Consider the following 27,848-nt stretch of genomic DNA (forward strand, 5'->3'; position numbering starts at 1 on the left):
CTAACTGAATTAGAGAAAGAAGAATAAACAAAGCCCAAAGTCAGCAAAAGGAGACAAATAATAAAAATCAGAGCAGAAATAAATGCTATTGAAACAAAAAAGGCAGTAGAAAGGATCAATGAAACAAAGAGCTGGTTCTTTGAGAAGATAAATAGAATTGACAAACCCCTAGCCAGACTTACAAAGAAAAAAAGGGAGAAAGCTCAAATAAACAAAATCAGAAATGAAAGAGGAGAAATAACAACAGACACTACAGAAATACAACAGATTATAAGAGAATACTATGAAAAACTATATGCTGACAAAATGGATAACCTAGAGGAAATGGATAAATTCTTATACTCTTACAACCTCCCTCCCAAAGCTTAGTCAAGAAGAACCAGGCAATCTGAACAGACCAATCACAAGGAAAGAGATTGAAACAGCAACCAAAAGCATCCCAAAGAATAAAACCCCAGGACCAGATGGCTTTCCTGGGAAATTCTACCAAACTTTCAGAGAGGATTTAACACCTATCCTTTTCAAGCTATTCCAAAAAATTTTAAAAAAAGAACTGACAGACACCTCCAGCCAACAGCCAGCAGGGAACTGAAGTCCACGCTGGTGTAAGAGCCTGACATTAAGCTTTTGACCCAAGGTATCCATTTTAAAAGACATGCATCTTGAATAAGCATATTGGCAGCCGTGTGGCACAGCCGCCAGCCAAACCACCAGACGAGGAATTAGGCTGCCCCCACCCATGAAGGCCCCTCTTTCAGAAAGCCCTGGGTGACCCAGATAACTGACCATTTGAGGGACCCCACTTCTCCCTTCCCACACTCTAATTCCCACTCTTATGCTTTAAATTAGCCAAAAAAGAGTGAACCCTGAAAACCCCAGACACCCCGGTCCTGGGCCCTAATCAAGGCAGCGCCCCAGTTCCGTGTGCACTCTCCGTCTACCCCAGAACTCACCGGGCAGCCTCGGGCGTGCCGTGCATCCTCCAGGACCTGTGAGTAATGAATCTTGTTCCTCAAAGTTCCCTGAGGGTTTCCTGCTGAAGTGTGTCCTGCAGTCACAATAAGAGACGCGAGGGGTGAACCAGTCACAACACTGGCACCATCCAGGGAGAGTGTGGGGCTGCCACAAGCAGTGTGGCCCAGGTGAGGGCCTCAGGGCTTCCCAGACAACAGAGTCACTTGCTGTCAACAGGCTGGACCGAGACAACGCCTGCCAGCGATCACGAGGGCGGGCCTGGAAGTGGATCCTCGCCAGTCAAGCCTTTAGATGAGACGGCAGCCCCGGCAGGTGGCTTGACTGAAGCCTGGTGAGGGACTCAGAGCAGGGGACACAGCTAAGCCACTCCCACACTCGTGGCACAGAGAAAGCCATATGATAAATAAGTGCCGTTTTAAGCTGCTGAGTTTGGGGGAAATTGGTAAGGCAGCCATTAATAACCAGTACACCCCGTACCAGAATTCTCCTTGGTGAGGCTCTAAATTACCCCCTCAGCCTCATCTTCCCCTCCCTACCAGACTGTGCTCCACTCACACCTGAGTGTGGGAAGGCCAGGACTTATTTCACACTGTTCCTGCCTCCAGGAGGCCCCAACCCCAGCTAAGAAACCATCCTTTCTAAGCCAGGCCTAAATGTCAGCTCTTCCACAAAGAAAACTCTTTGACAGATCTGAAAGCCCACTCTTCTCAGCCCTCCCCAGTCCCAGCCAGCAGGTGGTGCTGGAGCCGCCTGTGCAAGGGCCCTAAGGTCACCCAGTTGGGGTGGGTTCCCTGTGGGATAGAGAGAAAAGAAAAGATGAGTGAAGAGCGACAGTATGGCTAACTCAGTCTGTGCTTGCCCCGACTGCAGATCACCTGTGTAGTGGGTTGAGCAGTGTACGAATCTGCTGGGGCGGCCATAACAAAACACCACAGACTGTGTGGCTTTAACAACAGGAATCTCTTTTCTCACAGTTCTGGAGCGTGGAAGTCCAAGATCAACGTGCTGGCAGGGCTGGTTTCTGGCGAGAGCTTCTCCTTGGCTTGCAGGAGAAGCATAAAAAAATAGGATCCTCAAAAAATTCATGTCTGCCAAGAGCCTCAGAATGTGACCTTATTTGAAAACGTGTCTTTGCAAGTGTAATTAGTTAAGGATCTCAGGATGAGGCCAGCCCAGGTTGAGCAGGCGGCCCTAATCCAGGGACTGCCGTCCCTATGAGAGGAGAGGACAGCGTGAGACTCATGGAGGGGAAGATGGCCAAGGGAAGAGAGAGGCAGAACCTGGGGTGATGCGGCCACAGGCCAAGGGACATCTGGGGCCACTAAGGGTGGGAGCGGCGATGAGGGATTCTCCCCCAGAGCTCTCGGAGCCTTTGCACTCTGGCCTCCAGAGCTGCGAGAGAAGATGCCCCCATCGCTTCTGCTGTTCTAAGCCGCCAAGTTCGCCACGATTTGCTACATCAGCAACAGGAAACATATCCAACCTGTAACTTGGATTGGAATCCAGGACACAGGCTCTGGAGCCAGGCTCCCTGGTTGGGAATCCTGTTCCATCACTTACTATATGTGTGTCTTTAGAAACTTCCTGAGCCTTTCTGTGCCTCAGCTTCCTCATCCATAAAATTAGGACAATAACAGCAGCTCCCACCTGGGCCGTTGGGTGGGCTGGGGGGGGCACGCTCATACAGCAGAACCCTCATGTGGGCCGAGGGGGGCCGCTCATACACCAGGGCTGTCGTGTGGGCCAAGGGGTGCACGCTCATACAGCAGGGCCGTCGTGAGGGCCGAGGGGGGCACGCTCACACAGGGGGGCCGTCATGTGGGCCGAGGGGGGCACGCTCACACAGCGAGGCCATCGTGTGGGCTGAGGGGGGCACGCTCATACAGCAGGGCCATCGTGTGCTGAGTGGGGCACGGTCTTAATCTGCTCCATTGAGTGACTCTCGTGTGGTCTATCTCAGTAAGTGTTAACGACTCTTAGGAGGAGTATTCACACGCTAAGATTAGTATTATGGTTTGAAATCCGCTTCTTTTCAACTATGAATGAAATCTGTTATGACTGAATGTGTTTCCAATGATCTATTCCAAATTTTCTTTTGAGACTGAAATTCTAAACTCCTCAAGCAATTTCATTTCCCTTTTCTCATTAAGCTCTTTCCTAAAATGTGACCCCGAGCATAGGAAATAAATGAGTTCTGGCATAATATATGCTATGTGATTTTACGTATTGCTTGCATCATGGACTCCTGAGTGTACCCTCTGTAAACATCTCACTTTTTAGTTCTGCAAAGGCACTCGATTTGCCTCCATCCTGTTCCCATCTCCACAGTGTACGGGTCAATGCTTCACACACAGCAGCTGCACAGCAAACATGGCCACTACTCAGACTGCCTTCCCCATAGCAGGCCAATAATAACTGAGGCCACCTAAGGGACAAATGTTTCCTCACAATCAGGAAACAAATTAGAAAGCATTAATTGAACACCAGCTGTGTGCTAGCTACTCCGCCAGGCACCAGCGGAAAAGGAAGAATATAGAAACCCAGGTTGACATCTCAAGGAAGAGCTCCTCAATTTTACACTATTGTCTGTCGAATTACCCACAGCCCACAAAGAGCTGACAGACTCACCCCATCAGACCTTTCTTAACACATTTGGGAAGGGAGAGGCCATAGATTTATGGGGTTTGATCCTATGAGCAACAATTACATGGGTGAAAAAATGAAAAATTTCCATATAAGTTCCAAGTCTTTCCCTGGACCCAAGCAGCAGCCTCTTCTCTCTGAGATGCTGATAAAAATAAAGTCGTCTTTATTTTCCCCTTTATTTTAAGATAATGCAAAAACAAGTCAGGAAAAAAGCAAAAATAATAGAAAAGATTCTCAAACTGGATAAATACTTCCCACACCGTCGGGGGGCGGGGGGTCACCACCTTCAGTGAGGCGTGTGACGCGCACAGATCATGAATTCCCAGCCCAGTGAAGTCTTTTCACGTGTGTAAACCCACATAACCAAGAAATCAAGACATAAAACACTTCCAGGCCCTCAGAAAGTCCCCTCCATCTACCTAGTCGACAACCCCCCACGGTGGCCACTACCCCGACTTCTCCCACCATCGGTTAGTTTTTCCTGTTCTTCAACATTCCCAAATGTCTTGAAATGGGCCATACACAAAGTTATGATTCCACCTACCTGGGAGAAATGGTCAATAACTTCTCACAGTGCAGAGGCGATCAAGCTCAGCTGTGGAGAATTTCTGTCTTTGATGTTAAGTAAAAAATATTTCCTGTTCAAACAAAGCACATGAGAATTCTCACGTGCGGGCTCCCTCGGTAACTGACACAGGAAACAGCCAGCACAGATGCTTTCTCCCTCTCCTGTGATTAACACACCCCCAGTTCTGCTTTCACTCTTGGCCTCACCGGGGACGTACAGCCAGCCTACTGGGTGGTGGCTCAGGCTTCCTATTGACAAGGAAGCATGGGATGGGACTGTGCCCCCGAAAGGAAGCTTCATGACTAGCTCACCAAAGGGTTCCTACAACTCTCTAAATTGAACATCAATGAAGAAACTTGTCTCCTATCACAAAACTATTAACTGACAGGGCCAAGAATTAGCTTCTGGGCTCTCTACTGGAAAAGCCTGTGCTCCTTCTACTAAATCACTCTCTTGTTTAATTAGTATAACCAGAGCAGATGCAAAGAAAAGCAGAAAATGAAACACAAAACAACTTGGGTAGAGAGCCTAGCTGGGTGCCCAGTGTTGCTGGGCAGAGAAGATGGTCATCCAGGATCTGGTGTTTGGGAAATCGGGACAAGAGGAGTCAAAAGGTGGAGAGGAAAAAATATAAATGTGAAGTGGTCATGTGACCAAAGGACACTGAGAGAGCAGGAAGCAAAGCCTGGAGCAGACTGAGCCTGCAACCCACGTTCTTCCAGGGAAGGGCATGGTCTTCCTCAGGCCTCCCTTGTGGGAAACGCAGGACTCCCAATCGGAGCATGAAAGTCCATGAGGAGCACGTCTGCCGCCTGCAGTCCTGCCTCCACCGCCCTCTGCCGCCCGCTTCAGGGGATCCGCGCCAGGGCCCGGCGCTTCACCAAAGGAAGATGCTCTCAGCCGGCAACATCTCATCTAACAACGTGGCCCACCAGCGGCTTTTTCTGACAGAAGAGTCACTGCAAAAAGAAAAAGGAATCCACACAATAGAGCAAAGGGGGCCTCCAGCGTTCCCTGAAGCCCTGCTCCCCTCGCCTGCCCCTCCAGAGTGCCCACCGTCTCCAGCCCAGGTTCCAGAATCCCCCTTCTCGGGAAGGGTGTCCTGTGAAGGTGTGGCGGGTGGGTCAGCCCTCTCCGGGAATCGTTGATCCTCACACACTCCTTCTGTCCTGTCGAGTCTGAGCACAGCCTCAGACGCATGTGGACGCCCAGGAACCGCCCCTGACGACGTTCCCGTGAGGGCCACGCACTGCGCGCTCCTCCCTCTGTGGACCGCAAGGCGGCACGCATTTCAAGGCCGTGGCTTCGACTCGTGCTGGGAGGGCCCGCCCGCAGGACCTGCAGCCTCGCGGCTCAGAGGCCGCACGCTCCTCCTGGGGACACGTGCCCGGTAGGAATGCGGGGCCGCGCGCTCCTCCTGGGGCATGTGCCAGGCAGGAAGGCGGGGCCGCGCCCTCCTCCCGGAGACACTTGCTCCATAGGAAGGCGTCTAAACTGGACACGCGCGCTGAAAGCGTATTTTCTGCCCAGCTCTAAGTTAGGCTTAAAGGAAGGGGCTCTGCGTGGTCTCTCATCTCAGGAGCTTACAGAAAAGAGAAGATAAAACCCAATAAGCGATTCCCAAAAGCAGTGTGATTTAGGGAGTAAAGAACCCCGTCTCTGGCTTCTGCCTTGGACGTAGAGACCTGGTAGGGCTCACATCCAGGAAAGGCTGAATAACTGACAAAAACGTCATTTTCTTGAAGCCATCAGAAAGCCGAGGTCACAGGCACCCGAGAGCCTGAAACCTGGGAAGAGACGCACAGGAGCACAGGCTGCCCTGCGGGGCGCGAGGTTTCTGCTGAAATGCTCACCCGGGTGCCGAAGGCCGCGTTGGGCTGGTGGAGGGGAGGCGACCCGGGAGCCGCGGCAGAGGACTCTTCACGGACCACCAGAGGCGCCCATGGGGAAGGCGGGGGCAGAGGCGGCGAAGGGAGCCCCCTCCTCCAGATGAGTGAGCACAGAGGACACGTTCCATGCTCCGAGTCGCCGCAGACACTTGTGCCCATGGCGCCCCGACCACATGACCACACAGCCTGTCTCCAACCTGCGGTAGCACCTCCTCCCACCTTGAGGTCTCCTCACCCCTTTCAGCCGCTGTCTTGCCGCCGAGTTCCAACATCAAGGCCACATTTCGGGTTCTTGTCCCAGCAGCATCCTGTCTCCGACCCTGACCTGTCAGTTACCCACTGCTGGCGTGACCACCTCATGATGCTGAGCCGGGATCTGAGCCGCTCCCAGCCGCGCGGTTCTGCCGGTGGTCTCACCTGGGGCCGCTCACGTGGTCCAGCCACCTGGTGGCTAGCCTGGGGCAGATGGCCTATGGCCGCCTCACCCCCAGTCTGGCGTGGGTAGCGAGGTCTGGCGTCCTGGAGGAGGCTCACCCGGGCTTCTCCAGGCTCGGCTCTCAGGAATCTAACCACAGCTACAAGAGGGCCAACGCCGGTGCCCAAGGAGGTTTTTCAAGCCTCTGTTTCCATCATGTTTGACAACGTTCCACCAGCCAGAGCAAGTCCCCTGGTCAAGCTCATCTTCAAGGTGTAGAGAAATAAGCTCCACCTCTTGATAGGAGGAGCAGCAAAGGCACATGGAAAAGAGATGTACATGGAGGGCTGGCAGAAGTCACTGTGGCAACCATCTACCATGCCATTACTCACCAAGACACGCACACAAACCCAAGAAACCCCTCACTCACCACTAACATAGCGAAAATGAAACTGACGGACAGAAGCATGTATGGTTGAGGATGTGAAGCCAATGAAACTTGCGTTCCTTGATGAGGGTAACACAAATTGTTTCAACCACTCTGGAAGTGTTTGCCAATATCTCCTGAAGCTACAGACATGCCTGCCCGCGACCCAGCAGCTCCACTCCAGGAGAAACGAGAACACATGTCCACAGTCGGACCTGCACAAGAACATGCACAGCAGCTTTGCTCATAACAGCAAAACCTGGAAAGAACCCAAGTGTCCACCAACAGGACGGAATTCTTTAACTGCGGTGTATGCAGACGACGGAGGATTACACAGCAATCTTTAAAAAGAATAAACTACGGATAATGCAACAAAGAGAAATTTCATGAACACTACATTAAGTGAAAAAAAGACACCAGAGGGCATCCTGTGCTTCCCTGTCCATGGACAGGACAAACACATCTACAGTGACAGAAGTTATGATCCTGGCTGCCTCCAGGGATGTGGCTGACTGACTGGGGAAGGGCCCAAAAGACCCTTCTGGGGAGATCACTTACTTTATGTCTTGATCTGGGTGGTAAAGATATATATAAAATTCTCCAAGCTGTGCACTAAGATTTATGAACTTTTACAAGTTCCATCTCAGTTGGAAGAATTTTAACACAAAACAGAAGCTTGTGAGCACAGGTGGAAATGGAGAGCAGCCCCTGGGGGAAGCCCTGTGGAGAGAGCACGGACCGTGGAGCCAGATTCCTCCACTCACCACCAGCACGACCTTGGTCAACGCACCTCGACCTTCTGGGCCCCAGTTTCATCATCATGAACTGGGGATGACAACAGGGCCCACCCACAGGTATCACCTAGAGGACTAAGTCCCTCATGAGACGCAGAGCTTAGACAGAACCTAGTACCTATGCATAGTGAGCTCTAAATCATTACTTGATATGAGGATGATGAACAGTTGAATATTCATCACTAGGGAGAAAGATGGCCACCACAAAGATAAAAGGAACAATTTGCTGTAAACTTATAAAAGTCAAAATCTTTTCATTTAATTCCATTACTTTATAATATATAAATTTAAAAATTGACAGAATTACAAGATTTATTCAACAATGCACAATCATGGTGGGAGTGTCCTGTCAGTAAATAACAGATCAGAGATGCTGTGGACTGAATGTGTCCCAAAATTTCCTATGCTGAGGCCCAACCTGAGTGCTGGCGAGACTTGGTAGGTGATGGGATCATGAGGGTGGAGCCCTCGTGAATGGGATTAGCGGCCTTATAAGAGACCCCAGAGAGCGCCCTCGCCCCTTCCATGTGAAGACACAGCGATGAGACGGCCGTCTGTGAACCAGGAAGCGGCTCTCACCAGACACGGGATCTGCAGGTGCCTTGATCTTGGACTTCCAGCCTCCAGGGCTGGGAGAAATAAATTTCCGTTGCTTACAAGCCACCCCATCTATGGTATTTGTGATAGCAACCAAAGACAAAGACCAATATTTATAAACCTGTAGATTTCTAAACACAAATCATACACTCGATCTGGTGGATGGAGAACACAATACGTGGATTTCACCCACCCATGAAGCCTTTATAAAACCGACCATAACCTGCGTTAGAGACTGCATCCAGCCCTAACAACCATCCCCACCCTCTCTCCCCCACCCAAAAAGGACAATGTCATTACCAGTGGAAGTCTTCTTGCTCACTTAACAGGTTGTCCAGAAACAAAGAGTTCAGGCTGGTGCAGCCGCAGGCCCCAGCGGGGCACCAGGATGGTTGTGACGTGTGACTACAGCCCGGCTCCCGTGGTCTGGACACCGTGCCTGCTCACACAAAGACGTGGAGGGATGTGGCTAACTGCTCCTTGGCCACGCCTTTCCCAGGAGCACATCCAGTGACCCTGTACCCACACAGGGCACGTGGCCCCCCTGACTGTAAGAAGGGCTGGGAGACCGCTTAATCGAGCACGTTGCCATCTGAACAAACACCCGCGCGTCTGTAAGGCAGAGGGCACGGTCTTGGTAGGCAGCTGGCAGCCCAGCCACACTTGCCCTACAAGCAAACCTCCAGACACCTAAGATTCATTAACATAAAGAACACGTGCTCTGCTCACAATGTAATTAAACTGGAAACCAACAATGAAAAGGCAACTAAAAAACAGCCATGCACATGCAGGAACTTTCCAGAATGACAGAAATGCTCTGTATCTTGAATGGGGTCTTGGTTACAGTGTGTATATACCTGTCAAACTCATCCGACTGTACACATGGGATCTATGCATATTACTAGAAGCAATTACACCTCATAAAAATACACCCATGTGCTATTATTTTAAAATCTAATTACAGGGCCCGGCCCCATGATCAGGTGGTTAAAGTTCCACCCACTCCGCTTCAGGGACCCAGGTTCGCAGGTTCGGATCCCAGGCGCAGACCTTCTCCACTCCGCACACTGTGGAGGCTCCCACGTGAAAAGAAGAGAGGAGAACTGGCACAGATGTTAGCTCAGGGCAACTCTTCCTCAGCAAAAAGAATGATAAAATAAAACAAAATTTAATTACAAATAACTCATGGGTCACAGAATAAGTGATAATAGAAACTAAGACAATATTTAGAACTAAGTCAAACTGAAAATATTAGACATGGAAACATACGATGTAGCTAAACGAACACTGAGAGACGAATGCTTCTGTTTTCACAAACTGGAAGTTAACGGCGAGGGGCACGCATGGATGGGGCGCTGGCAGGCAGGCCCGCTGCTCACGTCTTCTTGGCGGCGGCGTGAGCCCGTCTGTGCACGGCCAGCGAGGAGCTGTGCCGGAAGGCCTTCTCACACTGCGTGCACGCATAGGGTCTGCCCGTGGTGTGCGTCCTCCCGTGCACCGTCAGGTGTGAGGACTGGCCGAAGGCGCGCCCGCACTGCTGGCACGCATAGGGCTTGTGGCCCGTGTGGGTGCGCACGTGCTTCCGGAGGGACGAGGGCTCACTGAAGGCGCGCCCGCATTGCTGGCACGCGTACGGCTTCTCCCCAGTGTGCGTCCGCATGTGGCTCCGGAGCGTGGAGAGGCGGCTCAGGACCTGCCCGCATGTGGCGCAGCCGTAGGGCTTCTCGCCCGTGTGGACCCGCCGGTGCACGCTCAGGTGCGTGCTGGTGCGGAAGGGCTTGCCGCACTGCTCACACGCGTACGGCTTCTCCCTGGTGTGCGTGCGCAGGTGCGTCTTCAGCGACGAGGGCTCGCGGAAGGCCTTGCCACAGTGGGCACACGCGAATGGCTTCTCGCCCGTGTGCGTGCGCGCATGGCTGCGCAGGGACGACGGCTGGTTGAAGGTCTTCCCGCAGGCCGGGCACGCATAGGGCTTCTCGCCCGTGTGGCTCCTGCGGTGCAGCAGCAGGTTGAAGTTCCTCGTGAAGGCCTTGCCGCACTGGGCGCACGCGAAGGGCTTCTCGCCGGTGTGCGCGCGCGCATGGCGCCGCAGGTTGGACGGGCACTTGAAGGCACGCCCGCACTCGCGGCACGCGAAGCCCCTCTCCGCGCTGTGCGTGCGCGCGTGCCGGGCGAGGTCCGAGCTGTACCGAAAGGACTTGGCACACTGGCCGCAGGCGAGGGCCTTGTCCCCGCCCCCCGCCTTCTCCGGCGCCATGAGGCCCATCTGGAGGAAGGCCTCGCCACGCCCACGGCATCCGCACGGGTCCCCGCCGGCAGGAATCCTCTGGGACGGACAGAGCGGCTCGACGGGAAGGGGTGCCCCAAGTTCGGCGTGTTTATGAAGCTGCTCTCCAGCCACAGCCCGCGCCTACGAGTAAGGAAGACACGGGAGGAAGGCTGAAATGCGCTCGGAGGGCGGCTCCCCCAGCGAACCGGCGCGGGGACGGCCTCCCAGCTGCGGCCGCGACCGCCGGCCCCGGGCGCCCTGAGCCCTCTCCAGGGCAAGTGCTGCCCCAGGAGCCCGCGCCCCTCACTCCCAGGTGCTCCGCAGAGGCAGGGTCCCGATGGCTTAAGGCTAAACTAAGTCTGAACACTTAGCATCTGTTCACACTTGCGCAAACGGCTACTGGCAGGACCTCTGTGCAGACGCATCTGACCTACCTCCAGTTTTCCCCCAGTTCAGGACCCTCCCAGGCCCCTCCCGGGAAGCTGCTTCCTCCGGGCGGGCCACCGCCCGCCCGAGCCTCTCCAGCGCTCTCACACTGCGTCCCAACCTACAGCAGCCCCAGAGCACCAAGAGCCATCCCTGTGTGCCTTACCCTCTGCGCGCCAATGGATGGAATCTCCACAGAAATATCGTGGTTAGCAAGTGAATCTTGCGGTTGAAGTTGAGATTCTGAAATGAATTAGGGGAAAGAAAATTAAGTGTGCAGAGAAGGAAAGTAGGATCAAAGTGATCCAAAACGCAAGCAAGGCACGTGTGGGTTGTTTTTTACTACTGATCCTAAATATGGGAAGAAATTGTGAAGAATATATCACAGTAAAGGAAAGCTTTTTGACATTGGGCTTTGTGAGGAGTTATGTAATCATAGGAACAAGGGATGGAAACAGAGGATAACTTACTAAGAAAGGGTTCCATGAAGATCGGGACTGATGTTAGAGAAAGGATTAGCAAGAACACAGAGTGGGGAAGAACGGGATGAAATAGACGCACGGAATAACTAAATGTGAGAGGAGGTAGAACAAGTCTCTCTACGAAACCAGAGTAAAGCATTAGAGACAAAAAAGAACGAGGGGCTCACTGAGGATGCTCAGCCAGACAGCCTTCTCCATCAAGGGCGCCACAGTGTCCCCTTACGGACAAGTTCCAGAGCCAACGCTCACCCTGCCGGGCAGAGCTGGTGCCCACCCAGTCCACCTGGTGCTCACCTGGACGGGCTCCTGGGCACAGTCCTCTCTCGGTGGTCCACGGCTCCTCTCTTTGCTCCAAATGAACAAAGGTGCTGGGTGTGCACAGCTGATCTCCTGCTCATGGGAAAAGACGCAGAGTGTGGGCAGACTGCGCCTGCCATGAAACCGGGGCCACTGATCCGCATCTTAGGGCACTGGGGACTGAAATAGCAAGGGGTGAGCGTAAGTTCTGACGGACACGTGAAGCTCTCTCACTGAGGAACCAAAATATGAGCTCCTTCACCAGGTCCCTGAGGACACTGGGACTCTCTGGTCCCCAAAACCCAGGGCCCAGCCCAGGGACAACTTGAGAAGCCCAGAGCTTTTAGCCATGGAGAAACAGAGCGGCAGAGATCCTCATCTCCTTGGGGAAGCCACTAGACTGCAAGCACCACGGGGCAGGGCTGCCTGTCCCCACCTCTCCACTGCCCACCCAGCACAGTTCTGGGAACACAGAGCCTGCACGAGAACGTGGGGCAGCCTTACCCACGGAGGCCAGGTTCCTATAGTTCTCCAGCATCACGTCTCTGTACAGGCTCCTCTGAGCAGAGTCTAGAAACAGCCACTCTTCTGGAGTGAACAGCACGGCCACATCTGCGAAGGTGACCAGTTCCTAAACGCACATGGAGCACAGCTAAGCCAGAGGCCACTGCCACCAACACTCAAGAGGATGCTGGGGGCTGGCGGCCTGGCGAAAGGAGACCCCACGCAGAGGATTTCTAGACAGGGTCCTGAGGTCTCTGAACATCACCCCTCAGCTCAGGCCTCAGAGCTGTAACTTCTCTCTCTCCTCTTCCCTCCCTGAGTGAGAACATCCAGGACTGTGGCAGCGAAGGCCCTCGGCCTCATGACAGGCTCAGCTGTGGACAAGCAGCCAGGAAGCCCCTGCAGACTGGTTCCCGCCAGCTCGAGTCCAGCAGACCTGCCTGTTGCAGACAGGAGAGAAACATCTGAGGGATGGCAATTTTTGCTCCAGGAGACCATGACGACTATGAGACCAGAAGAGCTCACCTCCTCACTCTGCTTCCCTTCCTGACACTCAGTGGAACACAGCACAGACAGCCTGTGGCAGGTCTGACTGAGGGGTGGGGTCGCTGCCCACCCCTGCCAGAGGCCCCATGCCTGAAGCCTGGAGACCAACCCTGTGGGGTCGAGAAGCAAAAGGCCACAGGAAGCGGACAAGAGGGCAAAGCAAGGAAGAAGAGCAATGGGGATTTCCTACTGACCTGTGGGCAGGCGGTCAGCACCCCAGGAGTCATGGCTGCTTCCTCTGCACTGGCCTCCTGGTGCCGCATGGGGTCCTGGGCAGGCAGAGCTGGAGGGGAAGATGGGCGCCGTGAGGGCCAGCAAGTGGCCCAGTGAGCACTCTGGCAGGACCAAGGTCACACCCTGACTGTGAGTCACCACAAGTGTACACACTCACGGGGACACACCCCGGAACTGTAGAGACACACATGCACATGCTTGCACACACTCACATGTGCTTATGCACACTCACACACGAGTATGCACACATGCATACGCTCATACAAATACGTACACACAGACACACCTCGCATACACACACAGGTGAGCACACACAGAAATATACACACACATGCACATACATGCGTGTGCACACGCACACACACGTTTCCTCCATGCCCAGTCTCCGGAGCCCCAGCCTCAAATCGCCAGCAGCCTGGAGTCTCCGCAGCGCCTGCGCCCCCGTGACAGCCCGGCAGCTTCCCTGCTGCCCAGCCCCTCCCCCTGCCCGCTCTGCTTGGCCAGCACCACCAGGACATACCACAGGCAGGGGCAGATGCCACCACACCCCGCGAGTCTGCCCAAGAGGACACATCCGCCCCTCAGTGCCCTCAGACAGGGACCTCCTCTCTCCCGCACCGGCCTCTTCACTCCAGACTCTTCCAGGTGAGCAAGTGCCGCCCGACCAGCCCTGCCACTCCACCCTCGCCTCGCTCCCCACGGGACCGTCCCTCAGTGAGTAACCCTGAACCGCAGCCAATCCCCAGCCCACCCATTAGCGTCCTGAAGCTGCCGTGACAGACCACAAACTGAGGCCTTCAAACCACAGGCCTTGTACTCTCCCGGTCTGGAGGCCAGATGTCTGAGATCAGGTGTCAGCAGGGCCATGCTCCCTGAGACCCTGGGTAGACCCCTCCTGGCGTCTGGGGGTGGCTGTCGACCCTGGGCATTCCTTGGTTTGCAGCTGCGACCCCCCATTGTCTGCTTTGGTCGTCACATGGCCATCCTCTCCCTTGTGCCTACCTGCCTTCACCTGGCGTTTTCTGCTTCTTAGGAGGACACAAGCATACTGCATCACGGCCCACCCTCGTGACCTCATCTTAACTTGACAGCAGCTGCAAAGACCCTAGTTCCAAGTAAGGTCACGTTCAAGGGTCCTGGGGTTGGGATTTCAACATATGTTTTGAGGGGCCACAATTCAGGCCATAACGCTCCACTTTTCCCTCAGACTGCTGTCCTACCTCTTGCTTGTCCTATTACAGACAATTGACCCTCTCTGTGTCCATTTCCTCACCTCCCACTCACTTCCCATCAGCACCACTCCAAGAACCAGCACCTCACCAGGATCACCAGTGACCTTCATCCATGGTGGGGATCCAGCCAGGACGTTCGGTCACCCAGTTCCTCCAGCCAGAAGCCCACACTCCCTGGGCTCCAGTGTCCGCACCCCTCCTTCTTCTCAGTCTCGCTAAAGTTCCTCTCCCATCACAACGCTGGTGTCCCCAGGTCACAGACCCTCCTCACCTTCCTCAGTGCTCTCTGCCTCTGTAGGCAGCCTCGCCCACTCTGGGTGTCAATTCCCAACTCCACCTGATGATGCCCAAATCCCCAGCGGAACTGTCACCCGAACCCCAGACCCAGGTACCCAACCGTCAGCTCCAGCATCTCCACCACCTGTCGGAGGAACGCAAACGGACTTACCCAAAGCAAGCTAAGGATGGTGCCACGGGCCAGCAGCCGGAGGACAGAGCCTCGAGCCACAGAGCATTATCCTCAGGCCTCAAACCTGCCCTTCTGGGCTGTGCTTGCTCAGGAGCCGTGACCCCTCTGTCCTCTGCCTTTGGGAGGAGCCATCTACCCTGTGCCTGTCCCATCACTGCATTTTGGAAGCAGAGGATTTGTCTTCTGGTCTGACAGGTCCACAAGTAGAGAGGGATTTTGCCTCAGGATGGATCGCACGCCCAGTCCCACCCATGCCTGCTGCAGATGATTTGTATGACCTGACTTGGGACATTGTGAGTTGATAATATTTAGATGAGATTTAGGCCTTAGAGTGGATGCTGGAATGGGTAAAACCTCTGGGGATGTTGGGACCATGCGAATGTATTTTCCATGTGCAGAGGATATGAATTTTGGGGAGCCAGAGGGCAGGCTTTTATGGGTTGAACTGTCCCCTAAAAAATTCTGAAGTGCTAACCCCAGTCCCTCAGAATGTGACCTTATTTGGAAGCATGTTTCTGCAGATGTAAGCAGTTCAGAAGTTACAGTGGAGCAGCATGGGCCCTTAATCCCATGTGACAGATGCCCCTACAAGAGGAGAAGGGACACAGGGCAGAGGGCCGCTTGAGGATGCGGGCAGAGACAGGAGCGAGGCCTCTACAAGCCAAGGAGCAGCAGGATGGCAGCACCACCTGACGCCAGGACGGAGGCAAGGAAGGATTCTCCCCCACAGGCTGCACAGGGAGCCTGGCCTGCCGGCACCTTCATCTCAGACTTCTGGCTTCACAACGGTGAGGAGAAACTTGATTCATGCACCCCCTCCAAAAACTGCACTCGTCACCTTCTTCTCAAAGCCTCTTCTTCCTCCACGGTCCTGATCTCAGGAAGTGACATCCCTGCCTCAGCCGAGAAATCTCACCCGGCACTCCACAGACCCCAACAATTACTCAAAATGAACTAGCCTGACACCTCTACCTGGAGCCCCCACCCCGGCCCATGCCTTCCCCCCTCCCCCAGCCTGCTGCAGCTAACACCACATCATACCTTTCTGCTCTGGACCCACTTGAATGTCACTCCCTCAGGGAGCTCCTTCCTGACATCTCCTCCCCAGTACCCTTTTCCCCCTTGCTTCACAGCCCTTACATATTTGTAACCAGATGTTGATTTGCTTCCTATGTGTCTGCTTTTTACCATCCTCAGTGGACAGGAAGCTTCAACAGCCTGGGTCCTTTTTCCTTTCACGGCCACATCCCCCACACCGTGCATGGCACATAAGGCTCTGGATTATCTGGCAAATGAATGTGTACATGGCTCAGCAAATGCACCGTCTGGTAAGTGAACGCGTGCCTGGCTCAGCAAACACGTCGTCCGGTAAGTGACTGCGTGCATGGCTCAGCAAACACGTTGTCCAGTAAGTGAACGTGTGCCTCGCTCAGCAAACATGTCGTCCGGTAAGTGAACGCGTACGTGGCTCAGCAAACACCCCGTCCAGTAAGTGAACGCGTGCATCGCTCAGCAAACACGTCGTCCAGTAAGTGAACGCGTGCATCGCTCAGCAAACACGTCGTCTGGTAAAAGAATTGGTGAATGACACAGCAAATGGATCGTCTGATAAATGAACACGTGCATGGCTCAGCAAACACATTGGTAAATGAATTGGTACATGGCTCAGCAAATGCATCATCTGGTAAATGAATGCATACACAGCTCAGCAAATTGTCTGGCTCCACCTCCTGCAGATGTCTGAAATCATTCCATGCTTCCCCACTGTGCAGACCAGAGTTAACACAGCAGGCCTGACTGCCCTCCATAGCAAGGCCTGCTGGCAAGTCTAGCCCTGGGCTGGTGTCTAGGAATTTGGATTTGGGGAGGGTTCCTAGCACCTTAACTAATAAGAGGGGCTCACTCTGCTTCAACTGTACAAACGATGCAGTTTATGCTCAACACCTGCCTTCCCTCCAGGAGCCTGGAACTGAGGTCTGTGCCAGGCAGAGGGCACCTATGTGACCAGCCCCCGGCGGAAACGCTGGGCACTGAGTCTCTAAGGAGCCTCCCTGGTAGACAACGCTTCACACGTGCTGTCACAGCTTGCTGCTGGGTGATCAAGTGGGTCAACCAGCAGGGTCGGATTCTCCTGAGAGCTCTCTTCCTGGCTCATGGACGGCCACCTTCTCTCTGTGTCCTCACAGGGCAGAGAGCACTCCAGCATCTCCTCCTCTTCTTTGAAGGGCACAAGTTCTACAGAATCAGGGCTCCACCCTTATGACCTCAGTTAACCAGAACCACCTCCTTAAAGGCCTGGTCTCCAATACACACAGGGGGTGAGAGCTTCAACACAGGATTGGGGGCAGTCTGGAGATATTGTCGGTTGTCAAGACTAGGGGGTATTGTAAGCTGACTGTGTCCCTCTGGGAATTCATACGCTGAAGTCCTAACCCCCAGCATCTCAGGACATAACTGTATTTGGACACAGGGTCTTTAGAGGTAGGTAAAGTAAACCAGGTCATAGGGCAGGCCCTAAGCCAACATGACTGGTGTCCTCATAAGAAAAGGAATCTGGACACAAGACACATACAAAGAGAAGACACAGAAAGAAGACGGCCATCTACAAGCAGAGAGACGCCTGGAACAGATCACGGCCCTCAGAAGAAAGCAACCCTGCCAACACCTTGATCCTGGACTTCTGGGTGAGAAAACAAACTGTTGTGGTTGAAGCCACTCAGTCTGTGACACTGTGCCATAGTGCCCAAGCAAACTAAGGCCAATGAGGCCAGGGATGCTGGTCAACATCCTACAGTGCACAGGACGCCCCACCACAGAGGAGGATCTGGCCCGATGTCAGTAATGCTACGGCTGGAAAACCCTGGCCCAAGCTTAAATTTCCCAGAACTCTTCTCCAGCCCCCTCCCAAGCTAAGTCATCAGATTACATGCTTCCGTTATATTCTGGTCTTTATTTAAAAATCTGACTGCCAGACTGTGAGCTCCGTGGGGGAGGGGGTCAGGGGTCTGTCTGCAATTGTTTCCCAGTGCCCAAGGGAGGACAATCATAGAGCACTTCAAGAGTACTTCAAGAGCACAGAGTACTCTGAGTACTGCAAGAGTACTTCAAGGCAGAACCTTGCCCAGAAGGCTTACCAAAAATACATGAAGAGCAATACACAGCATAAATCTAGCAATTGCTTCCTGTCAGTGATACAATACAGATCCCTAATGCAAGATGATGTTAAGAAACGAACTTTATTATCTTACTAGGAGGCAAGATGGAAGGAAACAAATGCCTTGTAATTAGAGCTAAGATGTTATTTGTCCTCCAGAATTAATTTTTTCCCCCACTTCTCAGGAGATGTAGCTTTTAATCTCATTTTCTAAAAGCTCAGTTAAAACATCTGCCATTTACAGTAAATTCAATTCTAGTTTTCAGCACTGACGTGATGTGTATTCAAGAATTTAACCATGCCCGAGGAGAGGTCTGCCCTTTGCCACAGCTGAGTGGGGCCTGCTCGCTCTTAAGAGAAAGACCTAAGACCAAAAAAAACCCACGACTCCCAGCCCACCATCCTGAGAACACACCTCTCCCCGGAACACATAAACCGTGAGACGACTTCCCATATTCTCTCCTCACAGCACCTGCAGGCAGAGGTGAGGCAGAAGGCGCAAGCTCCCAGAAACCCAGCCCAGGGGGCCTCTGCTGTGGAGTCCCCCAGCCTCACTCACCAGAACCACCGGCCCCCCACCAGTTGGGGAGGCCCAGCGCAGGCACAGGCATGGCCGCCCTCTGAATCTGCACAGCCGCCTTCAGCTCCTGGACAGAGTGAGAGGAACACATTAGAGCCACCCAGTCGACGGGATCCACTCACGGCTCTTCACCCTGACTGAAGCTGCGGGACTGGCCCTGCCTTGGGGAGCACACCATAAAAGGAGGGATCGCCCGTTTAGCTCACCCAGGTTTACCCAATTCTTCAATCAAAGCCCATCACTGTGATACAATTTCAACTCCAAAACGGGATGGAGAGAGGGGCCCGGGTGGGGGAAGCAGCCTTCCGCTGTGAGAGAAACGCTGGAGCAGAGGGCAGCGGCTGGGCAGCAGATTGACGGGCGTTGGGAGGATATGGGGGTGGCCCCGTGCATGTGGGGAGACTAAGTGATTCCAGAAGGAAGCCCTGCTGTGGGGAAAGGATCTCAACCCTCCTCTGCGGCGGCCACCCCCTAGGAAAAAGTGTCTGCCGGACTTCATTTCTAAGCAATGCCTCTGGCCTCCACATCTGGGGCGGGGCCAGCGGAAGCAGGAGCCTGTCAGGAGCAGTGCCCCGGGGTCCAGGAGTACTAAGGGCAGCTCTGGGCAGGGTGGTGGCAACAGGGACAAGGGGAGCAGTCAGAGGCAGGTCACAGTTTGGAGAAAAACCTCAGAGACTTGGTGGCAGATGGGAAGTAAACAGGGCGGGTCCCTCAAGGCAGGGGATGGACAGGGGCAGGTGAGGGGCCTTCTCAGGGCAGGCCCAGAGCACGCTGGAAAGGGTCCTCTGATGCTCTCTCCGCCTCAGGATGGAAAGGCAGGGCCCCGAGCCACGTGGGCTTCACCAGCCTGGCCCCTTCACCCAGCCCTTGGATCCTAGGACTTGCTCGTTCCTGTGGGTTCCCGGTCATGGACGGGGTGGGAGTGAGGGTGGAGGGACTGGAGGAGGAAAGGTGGGACCAGGAGAGGCAGGGACCCGGACGCTAGCCCCTCCCCCAGGAGGCTCTGGGCTGACACCACCCTGAAGGTCTCTCCTTCCATGTAGGAACTCTAGGGCCTGCTCAGCAGCTCTTACCTCGGCCTCCAGTGGGTCCCCAGTTCCCAACGTTTGGCCCCATATTCCTCCCTCCCCACCTGCCTCCCCGTTTACAGAAATGCCGACCCCCAGGCTTCCTGGCTGGGGCTAGCGCCCTCCCAGCAACCCACTCGCAGGCTCACTGTGTATCCTGAAGTCCAAGGCGACTCCCAGAGAGCTGGCTGGTCCTCTGGAACCGAAGGGGTCTCCCTCTCTCCCATCCCGGGCCTGATCTGCATCCTCGGGTCCAGCCCCAGCTCCTGGGAAAAGGCGTGGAGGAAACATGAGCAGGACGGAGGTGACACTGAGGTTGTGCTGAGCCTCAGAGATCCTGGGTTTCGGGCAGAGCCGTCCGAAGTCGGCAGGCAGGTCTGGCGGTTTCAGCCCTGGTGCCGCCCCTCCTCTGCAGGCTCCGAGGACTGATCACCCGGAGATGCGGGGACGAGCCCCGCCCCCTGGGTCTGGGGCCCTGGCTGGAGATTAGGCCGCGAGCGCTCAGAGATGCTGCAAACTTTTCACTACATAAAGCCCGGGGGCCCTTGGTTCTGAACGTGAACGCTGTTCTGTGTTCTTCTGGATTCTGTACTTGTTTATTTGCCAGCTGTCAATCACAGGGCCAGACCACTGGCCACAGTTGCTTACACCTCGCTTGGAGCCAGAGCCGCACTCTGAACCCCTCCGCTATCCGGCTCTCACACTCCAGGCCCATCCCCACGCCAGGACTCACACGGCCAGGACCAGGACCAGCCCCCGCCCCCCCACCGTGGCCAGGGCTACTCACACCCACTCCGACGGTGTCGGCCCTGTCCCGGCCTGCCCTTCCTGCAGGAACCCAAGGCCCGCCGGCCCAGACTCTGTGCTCGCTCCAGTCGACCCCGGTGGGACCTGGTGCCCCGCGTGGCCCTGTCCGAGCGGCGACCCCTCTGCTCTCAAGAATGTAAGCCATGAAAGTCTTCTTTCGGACACTGGCCTCTCCGTGTCGCCGCCCAGTCAAGCCATAAATTAAAACCCGCAGGTACCATGTTGAGACAAGTATTCTCATCAGAACAATCTTTTTTTTTTTAAAGATTGGCACCTGAGCTAACAACTGTTGCCAATCTTTTTTTTTTTTCCTTCTTTTTCTGTCCTCAAAGCCCCCCAGTACATAGTTGTATGTTCTAGTTGTGGGTCCTTCTTGTTGTGGCCTGTGGGATGCGCCTCAGCGTGGCCTGATGAGCGGTGCCATGTTCGCACCCAGGATCCCAACTGGTGAAACCCTGGGCTGCCGCAGCAGAGCGTGGGAACCCAACCCCTCGCCCGGTGGCTGGCCCCATCAGCCGAACAATCGTGACACAGATGGCTCTCCTTGAAGACAAGGTTTCCAGGAGTTCGACGGATCTGCTCGTCTCCTCCTTACTGAGCACTGCGGTGTGAGCACTGCGGAGACCGCAGAGGGGGAGAGGGAGGGGCGGCGCCGGGGGCTGGGTGAGGCGGCGCCGGAGCCCGGCCGCGGCAGAGGCGTAGGCTCTCCTGGGAGCAGCTCTGCGCCCTCTGGGAGGCCCCCCGCCCCTGGCCTTGCTGGCGCTGGGAGGCCGCGGGGCCTGGGTCTGTCCTAACCACCAGCACTATCCCCACGTGACGGGGAGGCCTCGGAGCTGCCTCTCGGGGCCCGACGGTGGAGACGAGGCCAGGGACGGCCGGCACGGACCGGAGGGCTGGTGGAAGTGTCGGCGCCGTGGCCCTAGGCACGGGTGGTGTGACCTCAGGCAGCAGGTCCTGGCGGCCACGACGGGGGCCCCCCCGAAGTCAGCCCGGATTCGAGCTGCGGTTCCGCCTCTGGCACTTCGGGGCCGTGCGTCCTCAGAGATGACCGCCCGGCTTCTCTGCACACGTGGCCAGAAGCAGCCCTCCTCGGCCGGCTCGGAACACCCCGTGGCCGCCGGTTCCCTGGACCTCGGAGGCAGCAGCAGAAGCCCTCCCCTCCCCTGCACTCGGTGCTCGCCCCTGAGCCGGGAATGGAGTCCTGTGGAATGCGCTAAAACCTCGTGCTGAGAGGAAGGGCCCACAGAGACCAGAGTCCCTCGGAGGTCATCCCGTCTCCCTCGCTCACGTGGTCCAGCCGCTGCTCACACGCGGGGAAGGGGGCCTGGGACGCCTTCCAGCTGCCGTCCGACCCGCCCGCAGCGAGCATTCCCTGCGGCTCCCGAGCGACGCAGAGCGCCCTGAAACGGGGTCAGCGCACCGCTCCGTCCGCCGAGGCCCGGGGACCCAGCAGCTCCGATAAGGCCCTTTCAGACCCTGCGGTCTCAAACCTCGCACCCCTCCCGCAGGTCCTGGAGGACATCTGTTCCCGAAACATGAGCGTCAACTGAGGACGAAGGGGCCGCGGGCCGCGAGGAGAGTCTCGGCGGCCCCGCAGCACCCCAGGCCGCACGGGCCGGACGCGCCCCGCCCACCGGGCGGGAGTCTGACGCGGAGCCAGCACCACCCAGGACGCAGGCGCAGGGGCGCAGACTGAGGGAGCCCAGGGGGCGCCGTGGCTTATGACAAACGGGCCCAACCTCGGCGGGAAGCGCGGCTCTGCGCGTCCCCGGACTCCAAACGCGAAGCCCCGCCTTCCAGACCCCGGCCCCAGGAGGGCCGCCCCGGAAGGGAAGGGCCGGGCCGAAGTCCGCAGAGGCAGGCGCTCAGGCCACAGCTCGGCACACACCTTCCGTGCACGGGACGCGGCGCTCCAGGCTCTTCCCGGCCCTGCACAGAGCTTGGCTCCCGGGGGGGGGGGGTCTCAACTTGTCTCCTAAGGGGTGAGGGGCCCCGACAACTTTCCCACGTTCTTCAGTCAGAGCGGCCCTCTCGTCCAGATGCAGGCGCTTCCTCCAGAGGCCTCTCCTGCCGCAGTTAAGCCACCGGGAGCCGTCTCTCCAGCTGGAGCGCGCTCCTGGCCGGGCGAGCAAGGAGAAGCTCGCCGACATCCGTGCCGCGCCCGGGGATGCCCGGCAGAGGACGCTGTCGGCGTTTTCAGGGCTGCGCTTTGGGACAGGCCCGCTCTCTGAGGACGCTGCGGGCTCCGCCACAAGGCTCCCTCGCCTCTGGGACTCTCGGGGGCTTCTCCACCAGGCGGCGAGGTCCTGACAAGTGTTGAAGCGGAAATGGTACTGCACACAGTCCGCATCCGACTCTCATGGATGGAAACGTTTACGTGGAGGAACCTTCTAGTAAGAAGAGTCTTGAGTGACAGGTGGGGTTGGCCCAAATTCCCGCGTCAGGGACCCTCCCGGCGGACATGAGTGTCCCTGAGACGCCCCAGCTCAGCCGCCTCCCTGGCCCCGGTGTGCGCCTCCAGCTCACAGATTCCTCAACTTCTCCTAAGAGAGGGGGCGGAGGACATGCCCCCGGAATCTTACCGTTTGCGAATCATGGGGTGAATTTTCCTCCAAAATAGCCTGCTCAGGAGTAGATGCTTTGGATTCAAGTTGAGATTCACAGTCTAAAATTAATTGGAAAAAAATTAACTTCTTTCAGAAAAAAAGTCGTGTGAAACTAACACACAAAAAATATATAGGCATTTTTTTTTAATTTTGACCCTATGCTTGGGAAGGTGCTGAAAGGGAAGAAGGCATCAGCGAGCACAGCGAGACTCTCAAGAGTAGGGCTGCGTGTGGAACTGAGGCGGAAAGGCGGGGCTGCTTCCCAGCAAAGAATTCAGCAGGGAGGGAGACCGACGCTGCCAGAGTGTTGTCGGAGAAACCAGAAAGCAGCAGTGACAGGAACAGACGCAGAAATGTTCAAGTTAAAGAGGAATCTGATGATACGTGTGGGTGAGGAGGTAGAGAAATCGGAACCCTCATCCACTGCCGGTGGGAACGTAAAACAGTTTTAGAAAGCAGTTTGGCAGCTCCTCAAAAACTTAAACACACAGTTACCATGTGACCCAGCAACTCCACTCCTTGGTATAAACCTGAGAGAACTGGAAACACGTCCACACAAAATCCTGCACACGAATGTTCACAACAGCATCATTCACAATGGCCAAAAAGTGGAAACCACCCAAGTGTCCGTCAACTGATGATCAATAAAAGGTGGTCCAACCACACAGTGGGATATTATTCAGCCTTAAAGAGGACTGAAGCCCTGATTCACACATGGATGAACCTCGAAAACATCATCCTGAGTGAAAGAAGACAGATACAAAAGGCCGAGTGTGGATATGTGATTCCCTCGATGTGATATGTCCACAACAGGCAACTCCAGAGACAGAAATTGGATCAGCGGTGCCAGGGCGGGGCGTGACTGCTCACAGCCAGGTTTCCTCTGCAGGCGATGGAAATGTTCTGGACTTAGGGAGTGGTGAGGCTGCACAACTTTATGAATGTACTAAAAACCAGTGAATTGGACTTTAAAAGGGTGAGGGGCTGGCCCCATGGCCAAGTGGTTAAGTTTGCACACTCTGCTGGGGTTCACCCAGTTGGATCCTGGGCACAGACATACACACGACTCAACAAGCCATGCTGTGGCGACATCCCACATAGAAGAACCAGAACGATTTACGACTAGGACATACAACTATGTACTGGGGCTTTGGGGAATTTAAAAAAGAAAAAAAAAGAGGAAGATTGGTAACAGATGTTAGCTCAAAGCCAATCTTCCTCACCAAGGAAAAAAATAAAACAAAAGAGTGAATTTTATGGTATGTAAATATCTCAATTTTTTAAAAAAAAGAGAAATTGGAACAGATCTTTTTCTGAGACCCAAGACAAACAGGAGAGGAGAGCTAGAATGTGAAAACAGAAGAAAAGCTCAACAAGTTATTTGAGAAAGCTCACCCCAAAAGGCCTTAATTCCCCTCAGGATAAGGGGCCTTTCAAACATTCTCAGACGGACACTTCCCAGTGCCCCTCGTCCGGGTGGTTCCGAGAGCTGGCCCCTGGGCGCTCGCCCCAGCCCCAGACCCCCGCCACAGCTCAGGGAAAGGCCAGCAGGGAGGGAGGCGGAGCACAGACGCAGCCCTGCCCCCAAGCACAGCCCCTCCCTGCCCCGCCCTCGAGGTCCTGAAGCCGGACCCAGGAGGGGACCGCGCGTGCTGAGCGCAGTGCTGAGCGCAGAGCTGAGCGCAGAGCTGAGCGCAGAGAAGGCGGTCAGCACGCCGGGCGGGGGACGCGCAGCCGCGGGGCCCTGGCGCGTCTTTGCAGACACAGGACAGCCCGGCGGGGCGGCCGGCGTGCCCGTGCCCGAGCCCGGGGCAGGCCCTGCAGTCGCCCGGGTCCTGTGTGGCTGCTCCTGGGTGAGCCCGCCACCAAGCCACAAGGCCACCAGGCCCTCGGAGGAGGCCGACTCCCGAGACAGCACACGTCCGGCGCAGCAAGGCCCGCCCGCATTGGGCAGGCCATCTGGTTGTCACCGGGAAGGCAGACCCCGGCAAGAACGTGCGACAGGGAGCTCCCTCCACACGAGGGCCAGGCAAACCCCGCCGCCTGCTTTCGTTAAGTTTTATTGGCACACAGCCACGTCCATTTGTTCACCTACCTCCAGGGCTGATTTTGTGCCCAAACAGTTGCGGTGACAGAGATGATATGCCCCACCAGGCAGAAAATATTTACTTTCTTTTAATATTTGGACAAATCCGAAAGGATAAGCTTTGGCTCTCTTTGTCACTTCACTGACCAGTGACAGCCTGTACTTCTCAGCTGTAGAGAGTTTTTCCTAAACTCCTTATGTAAGGCATCAAAAGTTTGGGTTTGATCTCTTAATTTTTATGAGGTCCCTAGGACCCCTCCCAAGACTTATATAACCATTCAGTAGTCTTCTATGCCTGTTAAAATCGGAGAAAATGTATGGCCTTCTAACTTCAGAATTCTCCAGAGCAGCAATGTCCAGTAAAGCTCTCTGTGATGGTGGAAGGTTCTACGTCTGCACCTCCCAAAAAGGTGGCCAGCAGCACAGGTGGCTACCGAGCACCTGGGAAATGTGGCTCAGGCAACTGAGAAACTGAGTTTTTTATTTTACTGGATTTTGATTCATTTTCATTTTAATTTATATAGCCACCTGTTCTTTCGGTAGGTCTTCCATGGGACACCAGGGATGGCCCTGGAGGAGCTCTGCAGTCAGACTTGGGAAGTGGACCGAGAGCCCAGGGTCGCTGTGGGGACCCTCCTCCCAAGCCAGCTTCCCCAGAGACATGCACTGGAAGAGGTCCCCAGGCCCCTGGGGCCAGGCTGAAGAGGCCCCACAAGTCCCTGCCCCTTTCCTCCTCAGTTAGGGGACAGGCAGAGGGGACAGGGCCCAGAGCACAGACTCACTCTCACTCCCCTGCAACCATCCTGGTTTTCCCAAGCCCCTCACCCCGACCCCAGTGCCAGGGGTGACGTCTCAGCAGGTGACCGCTCTGCAGGAAGAGAGACCTGGACAAAGGAGGAGGGGGCGCAGGTGAGCCCTGAGGTCAAAAGAGGAGGGGGCGCAGGTGAGCCCTGAGCAGGGCGGGGAGGGTTGGCCCAGGAAATTCCGTCTTGGCGGACCAGCCCGGAGGCCGAGCGAAAACCCTTACAGGGAATTTACTTATTTATAGAAACTGGCGGTGGGTCAGACTGGGCCACAGATTTGGCCCCCCGCCGCGGTCGGCCAAGCCCTGCTCCACATCATCGCGTGGTGGAGAGAAACCGTCAGTCACCGAATTCTCTCGATTCTGCCTCCTACGTGCGTCTCAAACATCCCACCTTTTCCAGCTGCACAATCATCAGGCCCCGACGCCATCACTGAGTCCTGACCTTATCCCACTTCCTCTGCATCCATGGACCCTGCGTCCAGCCTTGTGCATCCTCAAGTCCAGGCCGAATCCAGGAGCTGAAGTTCTACCCAAGTCACAAACTAACTCATGTCGCTCTCCTCCTTAAAACTCTCGTTCCGAGTCTCCCGCGACCTCGGGGCCCCGCCCTCCCCGCAGCGTCCCCTGTGCCTCAGCCTCCCCGTCTGTCCTCGGCTCCTGGAGCGCACCAGCCTTGCACGGCCTGCCGGACGGCGCGCCTGGGACGGCCTCTCCAGTCTCCTCCTCGCCCCTGCTCCGCGGCCTGAGCCCTCGTCTGCTACATCAACTCCTCCTCCAGGTTCAGACATCTGCCCCTTTTGGGATGTTCTTCCTGACCTCCCGCGCCAGTTCCCTGCCGCACGTTCCCAAGTCGCCCCCGTCACCGTTCATCCGAAACGTCTTCCTGGCTGGAGGAAAACGCCCATGGGGCCAGCGCTACGCTCTGATCGGCCGCACGAGTCCCCCAGTCCAGGGCCCAGTTCCCCGAGGGCCCCCGACGAAGACCTGCCAACCTCCCCCCGCGCCCCCAGAACACCTCCGCAGAGCCGACCCCGAGGGCACGGGCCTGCGCACGCGCACACGCGCTCTGACGCCACGAAAACGACTTCAAACGTCCGTTCACGGAACCCAAATCCACACTAGACTTCAGATGTCTCTAAGACACGCTAATTCTTCCCAAAATGACAAGGTAGGACAAATCTTCTGTTTGAAAACAAACACCTCACTCATTAAAGTGAAATCTGGCGTTTAATTTTCCTTCCGGAATTAATTTTTTCCTCATTTCTCGGCAGAAGTGAGCTTTAACCCTATTATTTAAAAAAAATAAATCCCATTTAGGGCCAACTCACTTTCAATTCTCAGTAGGGAACAGAGCTCACGTCACCTCTTTCTGAGGCCCGCCCGTCTGGAAGCTTCAGGGTGACGCACAGGCCGGGCTGAGGCGGGCGCCGGCGGGGAAGGACGAGGGGACTGCGGCAGCGCCAGAGGCCGCTCCTCCTCAGACGCCCTCACCGCGCAGCGACGCAAGACTGCCGCCCGCGGCCCGAGCGAAAGCCACACAGTGAAGCGCTTTCGGGTGAAAGAAGGAAGGAAGGACCCCGGCCCCCACGGGCCAGGCCGCGCCGCAGACCCGCCGGAGACGCACCTCATACCGCACCGCCCGAACGCCCGCCGCGGGCCGCAGCCGCCCAGCACTTCCGCTTCCGGAAGCGGAAGTGGCCTGGGCTCAGGCTTTCGGGGCCCGAGGCGGCTCCGGCGGCGGCGGCGGCGGCGAGGTGGAGCCGTTCTGGGTCCAGCCTCCGGGGAGAAATTCTAATTTCCTTAACCGAGGGAGAGGGGCGGGTGAGACTGGGGGTGGTGTCGGACTGGACCCCGAGAATGGGGTGAGGGGCGGGGCCTGTGCCCGGTGGGCGGGGCGGGGCCCTGGCTTGAGGGGCGGGGCCTCACTGGCGGGTTGGGATGCTCGATGTCTAGCTAGCTGCCTTGTCTCTCTT

The 27,848-nt window shown here is 55.8% G+C and overlaps 2 protein-coding genes across 10 annotated transcripts in view; one reads left to right on the forward strand and one right to left on the reverse strand.

The window, feature by feature from the left end:
* Nucleotides 1–7,948: 7,948 nt before the first annotated feature.
* Nucleotides 7,949–27,774, reverse strand: ZNF333 (zinc finger protein 333). 8 transcript variants are annotated; one of them, XM_070625213.1, is made up of 10 exons: nt 27,204–27,739; nt 22,961–23,043; nt 20,359–22,684; nt 19,721–19,837; nt 18,484–18,571; nt 13,030–13,118; nt 12,290–12,416; nt 11,783–11,878; nt 11,173–11,249; nt 7,949–10,721 (listed from the first exon to the last, which is right to left on the reverse strand). In XM_070625213.1, the coding sequence occupies exons 3-10, from the start codon at nt 20,617–20,619 to the stop codon at nt 9,687–9,689; spliced, it is 1,890 nt and encodes a 629-aa protein (XP_070481314.1). In that variant the 5' UTR covers nt 20,620–22,684; nt 22,961–23,043; nt 27,204–27,739; the 3' UTR covers nt 7,949–9,686. The 8 variants fall into 8 exon arrangements, with proteins under 8 accessions (XP_070481314.1, XP_070481319.1, XP_070481316.1 ...); XM_070625218.1 differs by having other exon boundaries at nt 22,267–22,684; nt 27,500–27,734; XM_070625215.1 differs by having other exon boundaries at nt 22,267–22,684; nt 27,204–27,704.
* Nucleotides 26,917–27,848, forward strand: part of ADGRE3 (adhesion G protein-coupled receptor E3) — a 63,842-nt gene continuing 62,910 nt past the window's right edge. Inside the window, exon 1 of one of the 2 annotated variants that reach the window (XM_070625212.1) lies at nt 26,917–27,043. The gene's annotated coding sequence lies outside the window, so the exon portion shown is untranslated. The remainder of the gene's footprint in view (nt 27,044–27,848) is intronic. The other variant, XM_070625210.1, reaches the window with a different exon arrangement.

Source organism: Equus przewalskii, chromosome 6, assembly GCF_037783145.1.
Source record: "Equus przewalskii isolate Varuska chromosome 6, EquPr2, whole genome shotgun sequence".
NCBI lineage: Eukaryota > Metazoa > Chordata > Mammalia > Perissodactyla > Equidae > Equus > Equus przewalskii.